Here is an 18,340-nt window from a genome sequence, read left to right as displayed (position 1 = left end):
TGAGAGAAAAAGAGAGAGAGAGAGAGAGGAGAGAAAGAGAGAGAGAGAGAGAGAGGAGAGAAAGAGAGAGAGAGAGAGAGAGAGAGGAGAGAAAAAGAGAGAGAGAGAGAGGAGAGAAAAAGAGAGAGAGAGAGAGGAGAGAAAAAGAGAGAGGAGAGAAAAAGAGAGAGGAGAGAAAAAGAGAGAGGAGAGAAAAAGAGAGAGGAGGAGAAAAAAGAGAAAAAAGAGAAAAAAAGAGAGAGGAGAGAAAAAGAGAAAAAAGAGAAAAAAGAGAGAGGAGAGAAAAAAGAGAAGAGAAAAAAAGAGAAAAAAAGAGAAAAAAAGAGAAAAAAGAGAGAAAAAGAGAAAAAAGAGAAAAAAGAGAAAAAAGAGAGAAGAGAAAAAAAGAGAAAAAAAGAGAAAAAAAGAGAAAAAAAGATGAAAAAAAGAGAAAAAAGAGAGAAAAGAGAGAAAAAGGAGAAAAAAAGAGAAAAAAGAGAAAAAAGAGAGAAAGAAAAAGAGAAAGAGACTGGCTGATGACTAGCCAGCAGGTCAATGAGGTGGGACTGCCTCCCTCAAGCGGGGTGGATGTCCCGCCTCAGAGCGATTAAAGCCCGGGGACCCGTCAAATGTGGGACGGATCCCCAGGCCAGGCGGAAGTGGCTTCGTCACTGACTTTTACATAGGTGACCAGCTCCCGTTCATCTGATGTAAAATCCAACCCATTGACTTAAAAGTAGCAAGAAGGTTTCTGTCTATTTAATTGCAGTACATTCATCTCCCAACTTATCCAATTAATCGTGGTGCTTGCGCCAGTGGCAGGGACCAAGATGCTCTGAGCTAGATCAGAAATTACATTAGTCAATCTTAAGCATTCCACTTTTATAATTTCTTAGTCAAAGAAAATTCATTCTGCTCCTTGGCTTTAACTAGTTGCTTTCGTTATATTCAGTTAATGAACAAAAACATTCGTTTTCCACGTTGGCTTCAGGGAGTCTAGAAATGCTTCGTTAAGAAGTCACATTTGGATTTTGCAGAAAAAAAAAGAGCTTTAAACAGCAACAAATAACACTATCAATTTGACCTAGCCTGCAAATTAAGGAATAGCTGGGCTGAATGTGCTTGTTGCGAACAATGTGTGCACAAAATTGGAATGCATTTCATTTCTCAGCAGAGCAATTTATTATTCAAGCGCGCAGTAAAAGAACAATCTGTTTGTGCAGAGACGAGAATTCTCAATTACATTTATCTCATTGTGTGCCATCGCTGAAGCCAGTTCCAAGCATCTGCTGTGTACGTGGTCCATTTGCCGAGGTGAACAAACCATTCCACAACACTGGGGACAGCAGAAATTTCAAACAAAAAAAAAAAACAGGCCTACAATTCTGCCGTCAGGTTTACATAGTCAGATAGCAAGGTAAACAGGGAAACTCACACAACCATGCCAAACCACCCAATCGGTCTCCCAAGATCTAAACTACAGAAGCAGTAATTATTTTTTTAAAAAGTGCTTTTACCTCTCGAATTTTAATTACCAAATAGACACTGACAGATTTTCTTTAGGTTTAAAGCAGATTAAATATTTATTAAACAGTACTCATTCCCCAAAAATGTTTGCAACACCACTCACTCACACATGCATTCGTTCTCACATGCACTCTCAAGAAAAGATAGATGGAAAAAGTACAGGTAAGAGTTGTTCAAATTTTAGGTTGTAAAAGTCTATTGTTTCAGGAATAACCTGTGGGATCCCGCGGAAGGTAAATTTTAAAGTTGCAGGCCTGTTTGCTGGTTGTCTGGTAATCGTTGGGCTGTTGCAGGCCTCCCGGCAGTTCACTTTGGGTTGAAAACAGTGCTGGTGTCTTAGATCAATTCTCACTGGTAGAAGAGTTGTTTTTACAAGGCACTTTCTTGGCTCTGCTGTAGCTAACTTCCAAGTTATCTCAGCAGGGTTCAACTGTGTTGGCTGGAGCCAGTCCCTTTTCCTCTCAGTCTCTCTCTTGCTATCTCTCCCAGCCTTGCTGGAATTCAAAATGGCTTTTTTTGTTGAACAGTGTGGCTGAGAACAGACCAGACTGATGCGGTCTCTAGATCAGTCCGGAAAAGACTCCCCCTTTGTTGCTCAAAACAATTTCCTTTTAAGGTGAATTTTCCAAGGGTTGGTTTCTCCCACGTGGCTTCAGATTTTAGTCCTAGCTGGGCTGTATAATGATGTTGACGATGGCCCCATTCGGAGAGGATGAGGGTCATTCACAATCCATTGCAATAGAGGTTATTCGGAGATGAGAAGTCTGATAAAGGTCTTGTCTCACTGTGTGACTATAGCTTACATCCCAGTGTGATTATGTCACATTTCCATGCAGACGGGGCTTAAATTAGTTTTAGTCTCAATAGGAACAGATGTTGAGTGCAAGAGATGCTGACGATCATGTGTCGTGTCCTCCATTTTGTTGACAGCACATGCATCTGTCATTTAAAATTGTTCCAATTTTTATAAATCTTGAATTTGTTCTGTATTTATAATCGCTGCACTTCTTGTGAGCATGACTACCCGGACTTAGCAACACTGATATGATGTTTAAAAATCAGCAGCAGCTCATGTTATAAATCTTTCACTTATTTTGCGCAGGGGGCAATGTTTTAAATAGTACCAATTATCTACAGAACCATATCTGAGACTTTACTGAAGAAAGAGACAAGGCAGAGAGAGGAGGTAGGAGGGGGGGGGGGGAAGAAAATGGCTTAAATCAGATATTTTTTCAGAACTACACATCCTGATGAGGAATTAAAGTGCAAAATGTACTCATTAAAAAAAAGTCATACTGAGCATAACTATTTGTAATGAAGACAACGAACTGAATTAATTGTTGTTCCAGAGTATAAAATAGTTGATGTGACACTGAAGTACAGGAAATTTTTCAATTCAGATTCTACAATGCTCAGTCTGGCATCCTGGAAGAGTGAAATATAGCCAAGCAGAGAGGTCGCAGAAGCTGCAGAGAGTCTGGAGACTAATTAATACGAGCTATAACTAGAAATTATACAATAAAGTCTCTAAAGTAAGAGGTAACTCTTGCTTTGTAGGACTTTTAAATCCTCTTAGTAATTGTTCAATGTTTGTTGACTATTGGCACTCGTACCTCGGTTCAGATCTACAAATTTAGACATGACTACAAAAAGGTAGAAATGGATATGTATATCGAGGCAATTCTTACCTGAAAACAATCAGGGCAATTCTGCAGGGAGGACATGCAAGGAGAAAGATCTGTAATTAAAAGCAAAAATTAATTAAAGTTCTTTTAATTCTTCTTTAATAAAAAAACTTACTGTATATTTTTACAATAGTAGATTTTTGAACACACATGCACAGAAGCCTTACTGAAATAGACTCTGGAGAGTTGGCAGGAGCTGTGTGAAGGAAGGCCAACGCAGGTTGTGCACCTGGAAGAGCATGGCCCAGCTAATTTTAACTGGCGAACCTCATTTTGGTATTTAGTATTTAACATCTGTCTTCCGCTCAAAGCCGGTAGGAATGTTAAGTCCAGCAGGAAGGAACGTGAATTGGGGTGGGACCCTCTCAAAAATTAATAAAGTTTACCTCATCCTCCTCTGCCCACTCCACTGCCACCCTTGCTCTCCTACCCGCAGGCCAGCTTTCTCTGGTGGGTTTGCTCAGCTTGGGCTTCCCCTTGTATTGTTGATCAAATAGTATTGTGGCATTGATGGGGTGGCTTTCACATTACAGTAAGGCCCTCACCTGTCTGGGCTGATTATTGGCTTAAGTGGTGGCCTAGGAGCAAGCCAATGTAGAGAATAACTATTGAAGAAAAGTTGGAAGTTCTATAAAATACTTCCAAAAGAGAACATTTTTAAATGTCTTTCACACACTACTTTTCACTGCCTATATACTTGATTGCAGTTGTGAGACATGCACTACTCATACAGACTGCAGTGTGCACAGTTTTATGGAATGTATCTATTAAAAATGTAGGCAGCTGAAGAAATGTCAAGTGGTCAGTGATATAACTGCTTAACAACAGTGTAGCAACAGAAACAAGACCAAAACTCAGTAGCTCAGGCTACTCAGCAGAGAAGAGCTATAGACTCATGCTCTGGGCCAAACTTTTATCCAGCTTCCATTTATTGCGATAATAAAAGCAAAATGTTGGAAATCGGAAATAAAAAACAGAAAATGCTGGGAATACTCAGCAGGTCTGGCAGCATCTGTGAAGAAGCAGAGTTAACGTTTCAGGTCTCTGACCTTTCAACAACTCATCATTAAACTCTGCTTCTCTCTCCACAGATGCTGCCAGACCTGCTGAGTATTCCCAGCATTTGCTGTTTTTATTCCATTTACTGCTGTTGGCTATAATTACCAGCTCTCAGAGAGGCGGAGAGGCACGTTACACAGGACAGAGATTTGATGTAAAATATCAACATTGTATAAAAATCAAAACAGACTTACTTTCTGCATTCCTGAAGCACATTTTAATGACTGGCATAAGATTCTTCTATTTATTTTACATTCGCTAATGAGGATATGTAGGAGCATCACTTCCCATATCCCCAATTGAGATAGAACTACAAACATTCAGATCCTAATGTTATGACAAGGTGAGAAGGGGTCGAGGGATTCCCTCTCAGCCTTTGCCAGGTTTAACCGTAACAGGGTTTAATTTTAGAAATTCAGAAAAGTTGTTACGACTGGTTGAGAAATCTGTCTAGGGGTCTGTTACTATCTTCACCTGTCTTATTGTAACAGGATTTAATTTTAAACACACTGTTTTGAGCTCCCTTTTTGTGAATCCTTGTTCACAGTTTTCCAACTATAAAACAAAGAAACCAATTCACACAGGCTCTCAGGTTTAAAGATGATGAAATGTTATTAAAACTTAAACTCTAATATGGTTCACGCCTGCAGATATACAATACACCCACCCTAGCATGCACACGCGATATCACATGCAGATAGGGACAAAAAAAAGAGAAGAGGAAATATAGTCGAGAGAAATTTGAGGCAATATCTTGTTACTGTGCTTCGAGCTCACTGTAGTCCTCTTGTAAGTAGTCTTTCTTTTCGTTGGGGCCCAGTAGTCTTCTTAAAACCTTGTTCACATAGGAAACCTTTCTCTTTGAGTTTCACATGTGATCACAAGATTCCGTTCCATGGGAAGGAGATGGAAGCAGGCAGACAGGAGGGGCTGTAATTCTTGCTTCAGTTCAAGGAGAGACCTTTACTCCATGAGCACACGGCTTTGTCTCAGTTCAAATCCTTTGTTGGAAGTTCAAATTTAAAAAAAACTCCAACCAGCTAGTCATGTGACTAAACTGGTTTGACCACTTCTTCTGTGTATTCGGGAAATAACGATTGGGTCCCTTTTGTTCTAACACTGCTACTAACTACACAAAAATGTCTTTCCAATCAAGGGCTTGTAATTTAAGTTTTCATGTTCATGTGGCGAAATAATGGGTGCCCAGTCTTGGTAGGGTGGGGGGGGGGTTTGCAGGATTTGCCTGACTGTTTTTAGCTCCCCTTCAGTGAATCCTTGTTCACTATTCCAATTGTAAGGCAAAGAAATCAGACAGGTTTCCTTAGATTTAAACAAGAAAGGTGAAAGTTTATTAATCTTAAACTCTAACAACTACGAATATGCAACGCGACCACATTAGCATGCATACGCGATAAACGCACATGCAGATAGAAACAGGAAAGTAGGAAAGAATAAAGGGGAAAGTTTGAGGCAATAGCTGGGTTATAATTACAGTCCTTTAAGTTCAATGTGGAGTCTTTGGTTGCCAGTAAGTCCTGCTATTCGTTGGGGCCCAGTGCACGCTTCAACTTGTTTCGATGTTGGAGTCTTTTCTCTCGATGTTTACGTGTCTTCCACGGGTCCGGAGGCTTGGAGAGCGCGCGCAAGCGAGATAGAGCGTACGCGAGAGAGAGCGCAGAGACAGCTAGAAGAGAGGCTTTATTGTTCCAGCTTCAGTTGCAAACTGCTGTCTCAATTCAAACTGTCCTGTGTCTCATTCAAAGCCTGGACTAGCCGGATAGTCATGTGACCAGCTGGATTAACCATTCCCGTCTTTGTGGATTGTATCTCTTAGCAATCCCTGGAATGTGCTTCCTTACACCTTCAATGTCTGGTGATCAAAATCCCTTTGGGTTAATTGGATCAGGGAGTCGTGCTTTATCTCCACAAGCACTGTCACTTAGTATGCAAATGTCCTCCAGTCAAAGGTCTGGTAATCTCTTTAACAAGTCATTTCTTCACTCCAGCAACAGTTTAAGATTAATGTTCATATGATGAAATAAATATGCCTCATTCTTGGCAGGTGTGGGGGGGGGGGGGGAGGGGTCTGCATGTCACTAAGTTCAAAGGGAAAGCTTTCTTGCTGCAAAGAGTTTTGCATTAACTTCAGTTAATGGCACTCCGAACAGGGTTTGAAATCAAACTAGCCTGAAGGTTCTGTGCCGTACTGACAGACTGCTACTTATTGAAGGTGCCATCAACATGTTCCAGTAGGTCAACAGAACATTGACGGTCCCAAGACACTATTTCAAGGAAGAGTAGGGAGCTATCCTCCGTGTCCAGCAAACATTCCTCCTTCAAATTATCGCCAAGAATCAGATTAACTGGTAGCTTATCTTATTCCGGCTTGTAAAACATCCAGAAACATGGATTTGATTTTCAAATCAGGGTCGGGAACCCGACACCGGGATAATGTCAGGATTCCTGACCCCATGCCATAACTACAATGCTATCTTGAAATGTAAATGTCTTAATTGGGTCGGAGGCAAGTTCGACACGAGCATAAGCAGGGGGTGGGAGCTGCCTGCGGAGCGCGAGCAGCAAAGGCAGGCAGAGCCATGATGGTCCTACCACTGCCTTGCGGAAGAGAGCAGGCACCTCCTCAGAGGGCCAGCAGCCTCAACGAGCACAAAAGTAGCCAAATGGAAGGCAAGACACACAATCTGGCAAAAGATTCCCCAGCTCCCAAAATGTTTTCAACATCAAAAACACTTTTGCCTTCTGCCCGCTTTGACCCTGACAACTGCACCAACGTTCCCCAGACTGTTCGGGTTCGGCAATCTCAACTTTAAAACTTGACCTCTCGCCCTCCTCAGCCCATTAACAAGCTCCTCGAGGAGCTTAGTGGGCCGTTAAAGATGGCGGGTCCCCCATTTCCCCCACCCTTTGAAAATTGCGTCATGCTCTGGAAGTGGAGGGATCCAGTTACTGCCGCCCTCTGGCAATAAGATTTTTCAAATCGCGTCCTCCCCACACTTCCGGACCACACCAGCAATTGAAAATCCAGCCATGCTGGCTGCATGTTTGCCCAGGCACTGCATACATTGAATGTAATTGAAAGTAACCCAGTCGATGCTGCACTGACACAGTAGGATTAGAATCATTTTTTTTTTAAACTTTACAAGATGATCTTAATATACAGTAAACTGAGCTAAACTTATAAATGTCCTGTAAAACCACAACATCCAAATATTGACTTTCCTGAAGATCAGTAATGATAGGTAAGGCAAAGGTCTTACACAGAGATTTTGGCACAGTCCTCACGTGTAAGAATAAGCTCCAACAGTTGAAAAACAAATCAGCCATACGCCGAAAGGGGATCACGTCCTTGAAGAAATCTACCTGTCTCCACCTCCCCCTCCACATTTCTAAAGATTCGACTTCAGATTTTCTATTTAAAGCTCATATATTCAAACTGCAACTATAAAGAAAAATAAGAAGTTTTGATATAGCATCTTTAGTAAGAAAAGCATCCAGTGATGCTTTAGGTGAAAAAAATGGCACCGTGCCAGAGAGGGTGAGATTAGGAGGAGCACAAGGAAGGAAGGTCTCAAAAGGGAAGATGGTACAGACACAGAGGATTCAACAAGACCATTCCATAATGTAACATTCTCCACAACATCACATTCCTTCCTAGCAGCACACCACCCCCGCACAAACACACTCAGAGCCATGCAATCTAATGGGAGAGACAAATAAATATAAGAAAATGACTCGAAGTTCCTCTCTGACCCCTGAAGCCAATCAGGAAAACTCCTGGAGATCAATGTGATTGGGGATAATCCCAACGATCCACTTGCAATCTATACATAGATAGATCAGCCACTCCCGGAAACTTGGTAGCTTCCTTTTTTAATGCTTGCATCGAATCAGTCACTGCACATGCTGTCAATCTATTCCAGACACGGACAACTTGCAATAAATAACTCCTAGCATGTAACCTAGGTCTGTTGCTTTTCTAACTTCACCTTATACCTTCGCGTCTTCCCTAACCTATTCAACTTGATTAGCCTTTCCACTTGGATGAAGTCTAATCCTGTCATTATTATAATGGCCACAATCAAACCTCCTTGAAGTCTGTGGTTTTCTAAAATAAAACAGGTCCCTGTGTATCACGATCATTCCGGGGCCTTAACTGGGGTCAAATAGAAAGCTGAGGTTGTGAACAATCTGGGTCAGCCAGAGACAATGGTTAGAGAGGGGTGGGGCTGATTGCAAGGGTTTGGAGTTTTTTTTGTAGGGGCTGAAGTCAATGGCTTCAGTTTTCCTTCTATTTAATGGCCTTTAACTATCTCACACAGCTCCACACTGAATGAGAGGGGAATTTAAAATATATCAGTGGTGAAGGGGTGTTTGTGGGGAGCGGGGTTGGGGTGGTGTGGACGTTATAAAACAAAATAAATAATTGTCAATGATTGTGTTTAACATAATTTGTTCAGCTGTGAGGCACAGGTCTCGTTTTTACTCCATTAGTTCACCAGAATTGCCTCAGTGAACGCTCTAAATACTAAAAATAAATTTTACGTTTATTGTAGTACGAGACTAAATGTTTTGGTTGGTTGTAACTATAAACTTAATTCAAAAAGGTCAGCCCTGGAAGGAAAAAGATTAGCAAGTTCCAGCACTGATTAACTATTGCAATACAAATTAATGCTTTAGTACTAAAATTAGAAGCTGGAAACCTAAGTTTTGGCAGAACAAAATTAAAATGTGGATGCGGGAGTTGTTGGTGCACATGATTTCCAACCATCATCCTGCCTCCTCACTGGGATTTTCAAGATGGCAGCCAAAGATTCTGCACGGAAATCAGACCCATTTTGCCTAAAAAAAAAGGCGGCAGCAGTCACGTACAATGTTTCAAAGACAACTTGCCAACAGGCCAAACAAGCAAACAGCACCAAAATAAAATTACATCATCCAACAGTCCGAGTTGCACTCAAAAGATTGATCTGGGAGATTAACATACTCTTCCTCAGTTGGTTGGAAAAGCTATTAAGTAATTACAGACTAATATTGGTCACAGGTTCAGAATTAATACGATTAAAAAGGCAAAATGGCAAAAATAGAAAAAGGAGAAATTGTATGTGTAAAGCTTCATTTAATATTTTGAAAAGTGTTTGCTTCTGTTGCACAAAGAATACACTCTCACCACAATATTGAGGTATGGTTCAGGGTCATGGTGTAAGCTGAAATCTAAAAAACTGGTCCATATTGTCTTAAGTTCCCGATAAGATTTAAAACATCTTGCATTTTATAATAGCCTAGACTCAAATACAATTGATACCATAATAGAATATAATATAAATTAACTTAATTACATATTGTACTACTCATGGCATAATACCCAACAATAAACCAGTGAAGAAGGGATTTTTGGTTCTCTTAAACAAGACCTACAGTTCATTCAGGTCCAAGGCACTGAAGTGCTCTAGTCTCCACCAATCATGCAGCAAATTTTGTATTAATCTTGACTACTGAATTACTTAAATATTGCAATTCCTTTTGCTGCAAGAGGCATCTCAGAGTCCCAGCTTAAATTACTCACGGACAAGAAGTTTGGTGCGCAACAAAACTGACAGTATTGGTAATGATGGCATCATAGGCCCACCAATACCATCATGGATAGATGTTGCCCATTAATGATATGCTTTGCTCTGCAGTGCAAAGATTCAGGCTTTCATACACAATTTCTCACATAGCAAAAGATCAGAAAGACAATCTCAATCCTCACAGTACCAGAGCAACATTTAGCTTCAAGCTTCGGGCTCTCCTGCTATAGACCTTCATCTAATCTTGCCTGTGACCCAATGGCTTGGCACAGTAAAACTGGGCAGATTGTGACTTTGACAGGTACTTTGGGCATGCTGTGCCTGTCCAGTGCATGATGCAGGGTGGGGAGAACAGCCAAAAAGAGGTCTTCACAATAATATTTTTCTCATTTGCAAGAAGTAATGACATATGATATCAGATACACTGCCCTGCTGGCTCATATTTTGCTAATTAGGTTTAAGAAATGAACTAAAATGATTTATGGAAGTGTTGGATACATCACACGATTGGATTTAAAGCTTAGTCTTATCCGGTGTTCGAACATCAAGCTCCTGGCACCAAAGGCGGCAGTTAATGGTGGGGCTGGAATTCACGTCATCAAGAACAAACACGTGCTCAGCACGCTGGCAAAGGAGCAACAACCATTCACTTCAAATTCAGATGGTGACAATCCTGCTAACAACTCAAACTTGTGTGCTAATGTTCTTAGACATTCAACCAGAACATTCTTTGCCTACAAATTGAAGTACTTGCAATTGGTCAGCAAATCACTTGAAAAGGATAAACTGATGCATTGATCTGTTCACAGCTCAGAAATGAATTCTCGGTGAAATAGTCTACATTACAAATTTATTGAATGGATTTTCAACTTCATTAGAATTATAGAATTGATGGGCCAAAAGGAATGTCACTGGATACAGCCATTATGAAGCTACTATTACAGTCTGACTCATTGACCCCAACAATAAATGGAAGGGGGGTCTGCAGGTGGGGGAAACAATGATTAAAGGGTTAAATATGGGGAACTTAGCCCCAACTTGCCACAATACCTGCCTTTTTTTTTTAAACACAGCAGGTATTGGGATGTCTGACTGGAGAGGCGGAACACTTAATTACCGTATTTAACTCGGGGAGGCCGTGGTGTAGTGGTATTGTCACTGGACTAGTAACCCAGAGACCCAGGTTTCAATCCCACCATAGCAGAAGGTGGAATTTGAATTCAATTAATAAATCTGAAATTGAGAAAGCTAGTCTAATGGTGACCATGAAACCATTGTCGAATGTTCTAAAAACACATTTGGTTCATTAATGTCCGTTAGGGAAGGAAATCTGCTGTCCTTACCTGGTCTGGCCGACATGACACTCCATACCCACAGCAATGTGGTTGACTCTTAACTGCTCTCTGAAATGGCCTTGCAAGCCACTCAATTTTTTCTAACCTCTACGAAGTCCATAAGGAATGAAACCAGATGAACCACCCAGCATTGACCTCGGCACCGGAAACGACAACGGCGAACCCAGCCCTGTCAACCTTGTAAAGTCCTTCTTACTAACATCTGGGGGCTTGTGCCAAAGTTGGGAGAGCTGTCCCACAGACCAGTCAAACAACAGCCTGACAGTCATACTCAGGGATCATACCTTACAGACAATGTCCCAGACACTGCCATCATCATCCCTGGGTATGTCCTGTCCCACTCGCAGGACAGTGTTACAGAGCCGGGAGGAAGTTGCCCTGGGAGTCCTCAACATTGACTCCAGACGCCGTGAAGTCTCATGGCATCAGGTCAAACATGGGCAAGGAAACCTCCTACTGATTACCACCTACCGTCCTCCCTCGGCAGATGATTTAGTGCTCCTCCATGTTGAACAGCACTTGGAGGAAGCACTGAGGGTGGCAAGGGCACAGAATGTACTCTGGGTGGGAAACCTCAATGTCCATCACCAAGAGTGGCTCAGTAGCACCACTACTGACCGAACCCTAAAGGACATAGCTGCTAGACAGGCTCTGTCAGGTGGTAAGGGAATCAGCAAGGGGGAAAAACATAATTGACCTTGTTCTCACCAATCTGCCTGGCGCAGATGCATCTGTCCATGACAGTATTTTTAAGAGTGATCACCGCACAGTCCTTCTGGAAACAAAGTCCCGCCTTCACATTGAGGATACCCTCCATTGTGCTGGGTGGCATTACCACTGTGCTAAATGGAATAGATTTTGAACAGATCTAGCAATGCAAAACTGGGAATCCATGAGGTGCTGTGGGCCATCAGCAGCAGAACTGTACTCAACCACAATCTGTAACCTCATGTCCCAGCATATCCCCCACTCTACTATTACCATCAAGTCGGGGGAATCAACCCTGGTTCAATGAAGAGTGCAGGAGGGCATGCCAGGAGCAGCACCAGGCATACTTCAAAATGAGGTATCAGCCTGGTGAAGCTACAACCCAGGACTACTTTTTAAATGGATGATAAATACCTGGTAGTTCAAAATGAACAGGTGTTGGTGTTAATTAGTTAATTGTATTCAATTATATACTTGCATGCCGAAATGCGTAAGCAGCATCCGATAGACAGAACTAAGCAATCCCATATCCAATGGATCAGACCTAAGCTCTCCAGTCCTGCCACATCTAATCATGAATGGTGGTGGACAATTAAACAACTAACTGGAGGAGGTGACACCACAAATATCCCCATCCTCAAATGATGGGGGAGCCCAGCACATCAGTGCAAAAGACAAGGCTGAAGCATTTGCATCCATCTTCAGCCAGAAGTGCCGAATTGATGATCCATCTCAGCCTCCTCCTGAAGTCCCCAGCATCACAGATGCCAGCCTTCAGCCAATTCGATTCACTCGGTGATATCAAGAAACGACTGAAGGCACTGGATACTGCAAAGGCTATGGGCCTTGACAACATTCCGGCAATAGTACTGAATACCTGTGCTCCAGAGCTAGCCGCGGCCCTAGCCAAGCTGTTCCACTATAGCTACAACACTGGCAACTACACGGCAATTTGGAAAATTGCCCAGGTATGTCCTGCTTTTTGTGTACAGGACAAGCCCAACCCGTTCAATTACCGCCGCATCAGTCGACTCTCAATCATCAGTAAAGTTATGGAAGGTGTCGTCGACAGTGCTGTCAAGCAGCACTCGCTTAACAGTAACCTGCTCACTGATGCCCAGTTTGGTTCTGCCAGGGTCACTCAGCTCTTGAGCTTATTACAGCCTTGGTTCAAAGATGGCACTCCAGGAGGTGAGGAGAGAGTGACTGCCCTCGACATCAAGGCAGCATTTGACAAAGTATGGCTTCCAGGAGCCCTAGTAAAACTGGAGTCAATAGGAATCTGGGAAAACACAGCTGGTTGGTGTCATACCTAATGCAGAGGAAGATGGTTGTGGTTGTTGGAAGTCAATCATCTGAGCTCCAGGACATCACTGCAGGAGTTCGTCAGGGTAGTGTCCGAGGCCCAGCCATCTTCAGCTGTTTCATCAATGACCTTCCTTCAATGCTAAGGTCAGAAGTGGGTATATTTTCTAATGATTGCGCAATGTTCAGCACCATTTGGATCTCCTCAGATACTGAAGCAGCCAGTGTAGAAATGCAGCAAGACCTGCACAATATCCAAGTTTGGGCTGATAAGTGGCAAGTAACATTCATGCCACACTTGTGTCAGACAATGACTATCTCCAACAAGAGAGTCTAACCGTTGCCCCACGACACTCAATGGTATTACAATCATGGAACTCCCCCCCCCCCATTATCAACATCCTAGGGGCTACCACTGACCAGAAATTGAACTTGAGTAGCCATATACATACTGTGGCTACAAGAGCAGGTCAGAGGCTAGGAATCCTGTGGCAAGTAACTCATCTCCTGATTCCCCAAAGCATGTCCACCATCTACAAGGCAGAAGTCAGGAGTGTGATGGAATACTCTCCACTTGCCTGGATGGGTGCAGCTCCAACAACACTCAAGAAGCTCGACACCATCCAGGACAAAGCAGCCCGCTTGATTGGCACCCCATCTACAAACATTCACTCCCTCCATCATCGACATACAGTGGCAGCAATGTGTACCATTTACAAGATGCATTGCAGCAACGCACCAAGACTCCGTAGACAACACCTCCAAACCCACAACCTCTACCTAGAAGGACACGGGCAGCAGATGCATAGGAACCCCACTACCTGCAGGTTCCCCTCCAAATCACACACCATCCTGACTTGGAACTATAATCGCTGTTCCTTCACTGTTGCTGGGTCAAAATCCTGGAACTCCCTTCCTAAAAGCACTGTGGGTGTACCTACCCCAGTTCAAGAAGGCAGCTCACCACCACCTTCTCAAGAGCAATTTGGGATGGGCAATAAATGCTGGTCTGGCCAGTGATGCCCACATCCTGTGAATAATTTTTTTAAAAAAGGATGCCCACAGTGCAACTGGGAACTCAATTTAAAGTTTACTGCTACTGCATGGGTTTCGCAGTGAAAGGGAAGTTGGAGCCACTGGCTCCACAAAGTAAATACCTTTATCAGCATTCTTTGTGGGCAGGAGCAGGAAGAGTTCTCCCCTGGCCCCACAAAGACGCCTTCAGCTTCCCCTAGCCGCAACTGTCAGCCTCCTCACCCTCACCAGATTTATGCCTTTTTGCCCTCCACCCACCAACCCCACCCACCCACCCCCCCAAACACCCAATTGCAACATCTCACTCCCTCATATCCCCCAACTGCAGCTTCTCCCCCAATCAATCCAGCTGATTTCAGCTGCTCCATACCCACTCACCCACCACAACCCCCTCGCCCCCCCCCCCCCCAAACAGTGGGGCCATTATGTTTGCAATTTCTGATTTATGCACTTTTTCTGTGGAGATACACAAACATTCACTTTACCCACCTATTGTTCCCCAACAGTCCCTGTGCAAATGTCCAGAGACTACAATGGAATTCATCTATCCGTGACATTCTCTTTGAAGTCGAAAAACTATTCCTGTATACTGATCAATTCCATTACCTACATCAGAAAGAATACCATTTGTTCAATTGAATATTTTTAAAGCTGAGTTAGATAAATTCTTGATTGACAAGGGAATCAAAAGTTATGAAGTAGACAGGAAAGTAGAGTTGAGGCCACAATCAGATCAGCAAGTGGAGCAGGCTCGAGGGGCTTACTCCTGCTCCTAATTTGTACGTTCGTACGCTCAATGCGTCTCCTTCCAGCAGCACGACAGTGTGCAAGTAAATGCTCATTTTCTGGGAAGGTGCCGCAATACCTTCTTTAAAGGCGGTCCAGCATTCCTGCACCAGAAAGAATAGGTGTTTGGTTGGATTCTGCTACCCTCTGCGGCCATAGCTGGTGACACCCATGTGCTTTCCTAGGATACCAGCTGTGCCCCACTCTCACAATGCCCATTCTCAGCTTCCTTATTTGGGCCAACTGCATTTCCAATGCTCTGAAACCTGGGTGCTCTATGCCTTGTAAAATATCTGGCAAAAGACCCTTAATATTGCTTCCTAAAAATAATTTTTCTGATGAGGATGTGGCCTGACCCCTTTAGCTGCTTCGGGCAGTTAACTCTTGCAGCACCCAATTTCTCAGCCTTAAGCAGGTGAGCTCTCGATCAGATAACTTGAGGATATCCAAATAAGGTTAACCCTATAAAACTGGAATTAGTGGGGGTGGGGGGGGGGGAAATGGTGTGGGGGAGACTTGCCTTGTCTCACTTCCATCGTCAACCAGGCCAAAATGGAAAACACAGGCTTGGCTCACATGACGAATGACCAGTTCATGATATACCAGAGGGCAATCAGTAACTGTAGATATTGCCTCTTATTGGGGTGTGGTTCTAATCAGAAAGGAGGAAGTTTTCAAATCACCAAATAAATAGATGCTAAAATTATTCTTATTCTTTCAGTGCTGATTATATTGGACCATTAGTTTCACATATTTAAGTTTAAGATTGCACAATCAATTCACCAGTCACCGTAGGGGAGCTAGCAAGTACAATGCTGAGATTTAGGACAAGATACAAGTGCAATAATTTACAAACATACGAATTAAGAGCAGGAGTAGGCCACTCAGCCCCTCGAGCCTGCTCCGCCATTTAACAAGATCACGGCTGATCTGATTGTAAACTCAACACCACATTCCCGCCTACCCCCAATGACCTTTCACCCACTTGCTTATCAAGAAAATATCTACCTCTGCCGTAAAAATATTCAAAAACTCTTCTTCCACTGCCTTTTGAGGAAGAGAGTTCCAAAGACTCACGACCCTCAGAGAAAAAAATTTCTCCTCATCTCGGTCTTAAATGGGAAACCCCTTATTTTTAAACAGTGATCGCTAGTCCTAGATTCTCCCACAAGAGGAAATATCCTTTCCACAACCACCCAGTCAAACCCCTCAGAATCTTATGCGTCAATCAAGTCGCCTCTTACTCTTCTAAATTCCAGCAGATAAAAGCCAAGCCTGTCCAACCTTTTCCTCCATTTCTTGGAGTTAAAAACAAATTCAAACACTAGGAGAGCAACTCGAAGGCACCACTCACCAATTATAGAATGAGTGTTTCTTGCACATACAAACATAACTGCTCTCAGGTGTATGCTCTGTCAGAGCTGAACAAATATGGCAGCCATGGTACCCAGATGTTCTAATTAGTGGGGATTCTAATCAAAACAAAAACATTTGGTGCTTTTTTTCAAAACACAGGCTAATTAAATAGGCATCTACCATTCCAGTAGGGAATTGTAGTGTTACCTAGTTTCCTAGAATTTAATCATGCATCCTTTTTACAGCATTCATCATCTGGAATCCTCACTACCACAGATGGCAGTCAACTGAGTAAACTAGACAGCTCCTTCTGCCTGCCTGTTGTATGAAAACTGAGGTCAAGCGTTTTCATGTTAGTGATGGATTGATTGGTATTTGTAATGTGTATCAATTCAGCTACATCTCCAAAAGTAATAGAGTGTGTAGTTCAACATAGGATCATGGCTGATTAGTACCACAACTCCACTGACTTGTCTTTGCTCCCGATTCCTTACCTAACAAAAATCCATAGAAGGCAGTTCAGAAAATTGCGCTTGATCCACAATCCACAGCCATCTGTTGGTGGGGAGAGAGTGAGGGGAGCAGGGGCAGGGTTAAGAGTTCCAGATTTCTACTACCCTCTGTGTTCAGAAGTGATTGTTAATTCCACTCCTGAATGCTTGGCTCTCATTTTAAGATTACGAGTCCTTGTTCTGGATTCCCCCACCTGAGGAACTTGTTACTCGGTATCTTCCTGGTTGAATTACTTCAAACACTCCTCCATCTTCTATAGAAGAGGATACAAGCCAAGGTTATGTACTCAATTTAACCCTTTGAGCCCCAGTAACATTCTGGTGAATCCACAAGCACCCCCTCCAAAGCCAGTATATTCTTCCCAAGATCTGGAGCCCAGAAATGAACACAGTACTCTAGATGGGATCTGACAAAGCTGAAGTATAACTTCCTCCCCTTTATCTCAAAGGTGCTGGAATAAAAAAGTCCAACTTCCCATTCGTCTTTCTGATGACTTTTCAAACTGGTCAAGTAGTTCCTCCACAGTTCCTAGATTCTTACCATTTCAAAGATACTGTGTCTTTCTTGGATCCAGTGGATGACCTCACTCATCCCCACACTGAACTCCATTCACCGCAGCTTTTCTTACTCATTTATCTGTCTCGGCCCCTTTATAACTTCATGCTCACATCTGCACCATTTACTGTGCCACCAAACTTGAGATATATAACTTTCTTTCCTTCATCCAAGTCATTGATAACTATCGCGAAAGGCTGAAGGCCCAGTACACATCCCTGTGGAACATCACTTGCTATGACCCACGAATCCTAGTCTAACTCTACAACCAATCTCCAACTCAAGTCACAAAGTTGTCTCCAATTCTACGCACTTTCATTTTTGCGAATAATCTCTTGTGGGAAACTTGATCAAATGCCTTCCGGGGTTCCATATAGACTTATTAGCAAAATTAAAGCCCATGGGATTAAAAGGGACAAAGGCAGCATGGATACAAAATTGGCTGAGGGACAAAAAGCAGAGAGTAGTAGTGAATGCTTTTTGGTCAGACTGGAGGGAGGTATACAGTGATGTTACCCAGGGGTCTGTATTGGAACCACTTCTCTTTTTAATATACATTAATGGCCTGGACTTAGATATACATAGTATAATTTCAAAGTATGCCGATGAAACAAAACTTGGAAGTATTGTAAACAAACAAACAAACAAACAAACAAACAAACAAACAAACAAACAAACAAACAATCAGGTGGCTTGGAACAAACTGCAGGAGAACAAATTCTGATAAAATGGGCAGGGACATGGCAAATGAAATTTAACACAGAAGAAGTGTGAAGTGGCATGTTTTGGTAGGAAAAATGAGGAGAGGCTGTATGAATTAAATGGTATGATGTTAAAAGGAAGTGCTGGAACAGAGAAACTTGGAACTGTACATACACAAATCCAACCT

At 42.7% G+C, this 18,340-nt stretch overlaps 1 protein-coding gene across 2 annotated transcripts in view; it reads right to left on the bottom strand.

The window, feature by feature from the left end:
- LOC137377556 (transmembrane protein 164) overlaps nucleotides 1–18,340 on the bottom strand; it is a 136,959-nt gene that overhangs the window by 94,155 nt on the left and 24,464 nt on the right. For both annotated transcript variants that reach the window (XM_068047296.1, XM_068047295.1), the window contains exon 2: nucleotides 3,195–3,244. In XM_068047296.1, the coding sequence (XP_067903397.1) occupies nucleotides 3,195–3,244 (50 nt within the window). The remainder of the gene's footprint in view (nucleotides 1–3,194; nucleotides 3,245–18,340) is intronic.

This window comes from Heterodontus francisci, chromosome 15, assembly GCF_036365525.1.
Source record: "Heterodontus francisci isolate sHetFra1 chromosome 15, sHetFra1.hap1, whole genome shotgun sequence".
Taxonomy (NCBI): Eukaryota; Metazoa; Chordata; class Chondrichthyes; order Heterodontiformes; family Heterodontidae; genus Heterodontus; species Heterodontus francisci.
The sequence above is the reverse complement of the archived record's forward strand: the minus strand, read 5'-3'. Positions and strand labels throughout refer to the sequence as shown.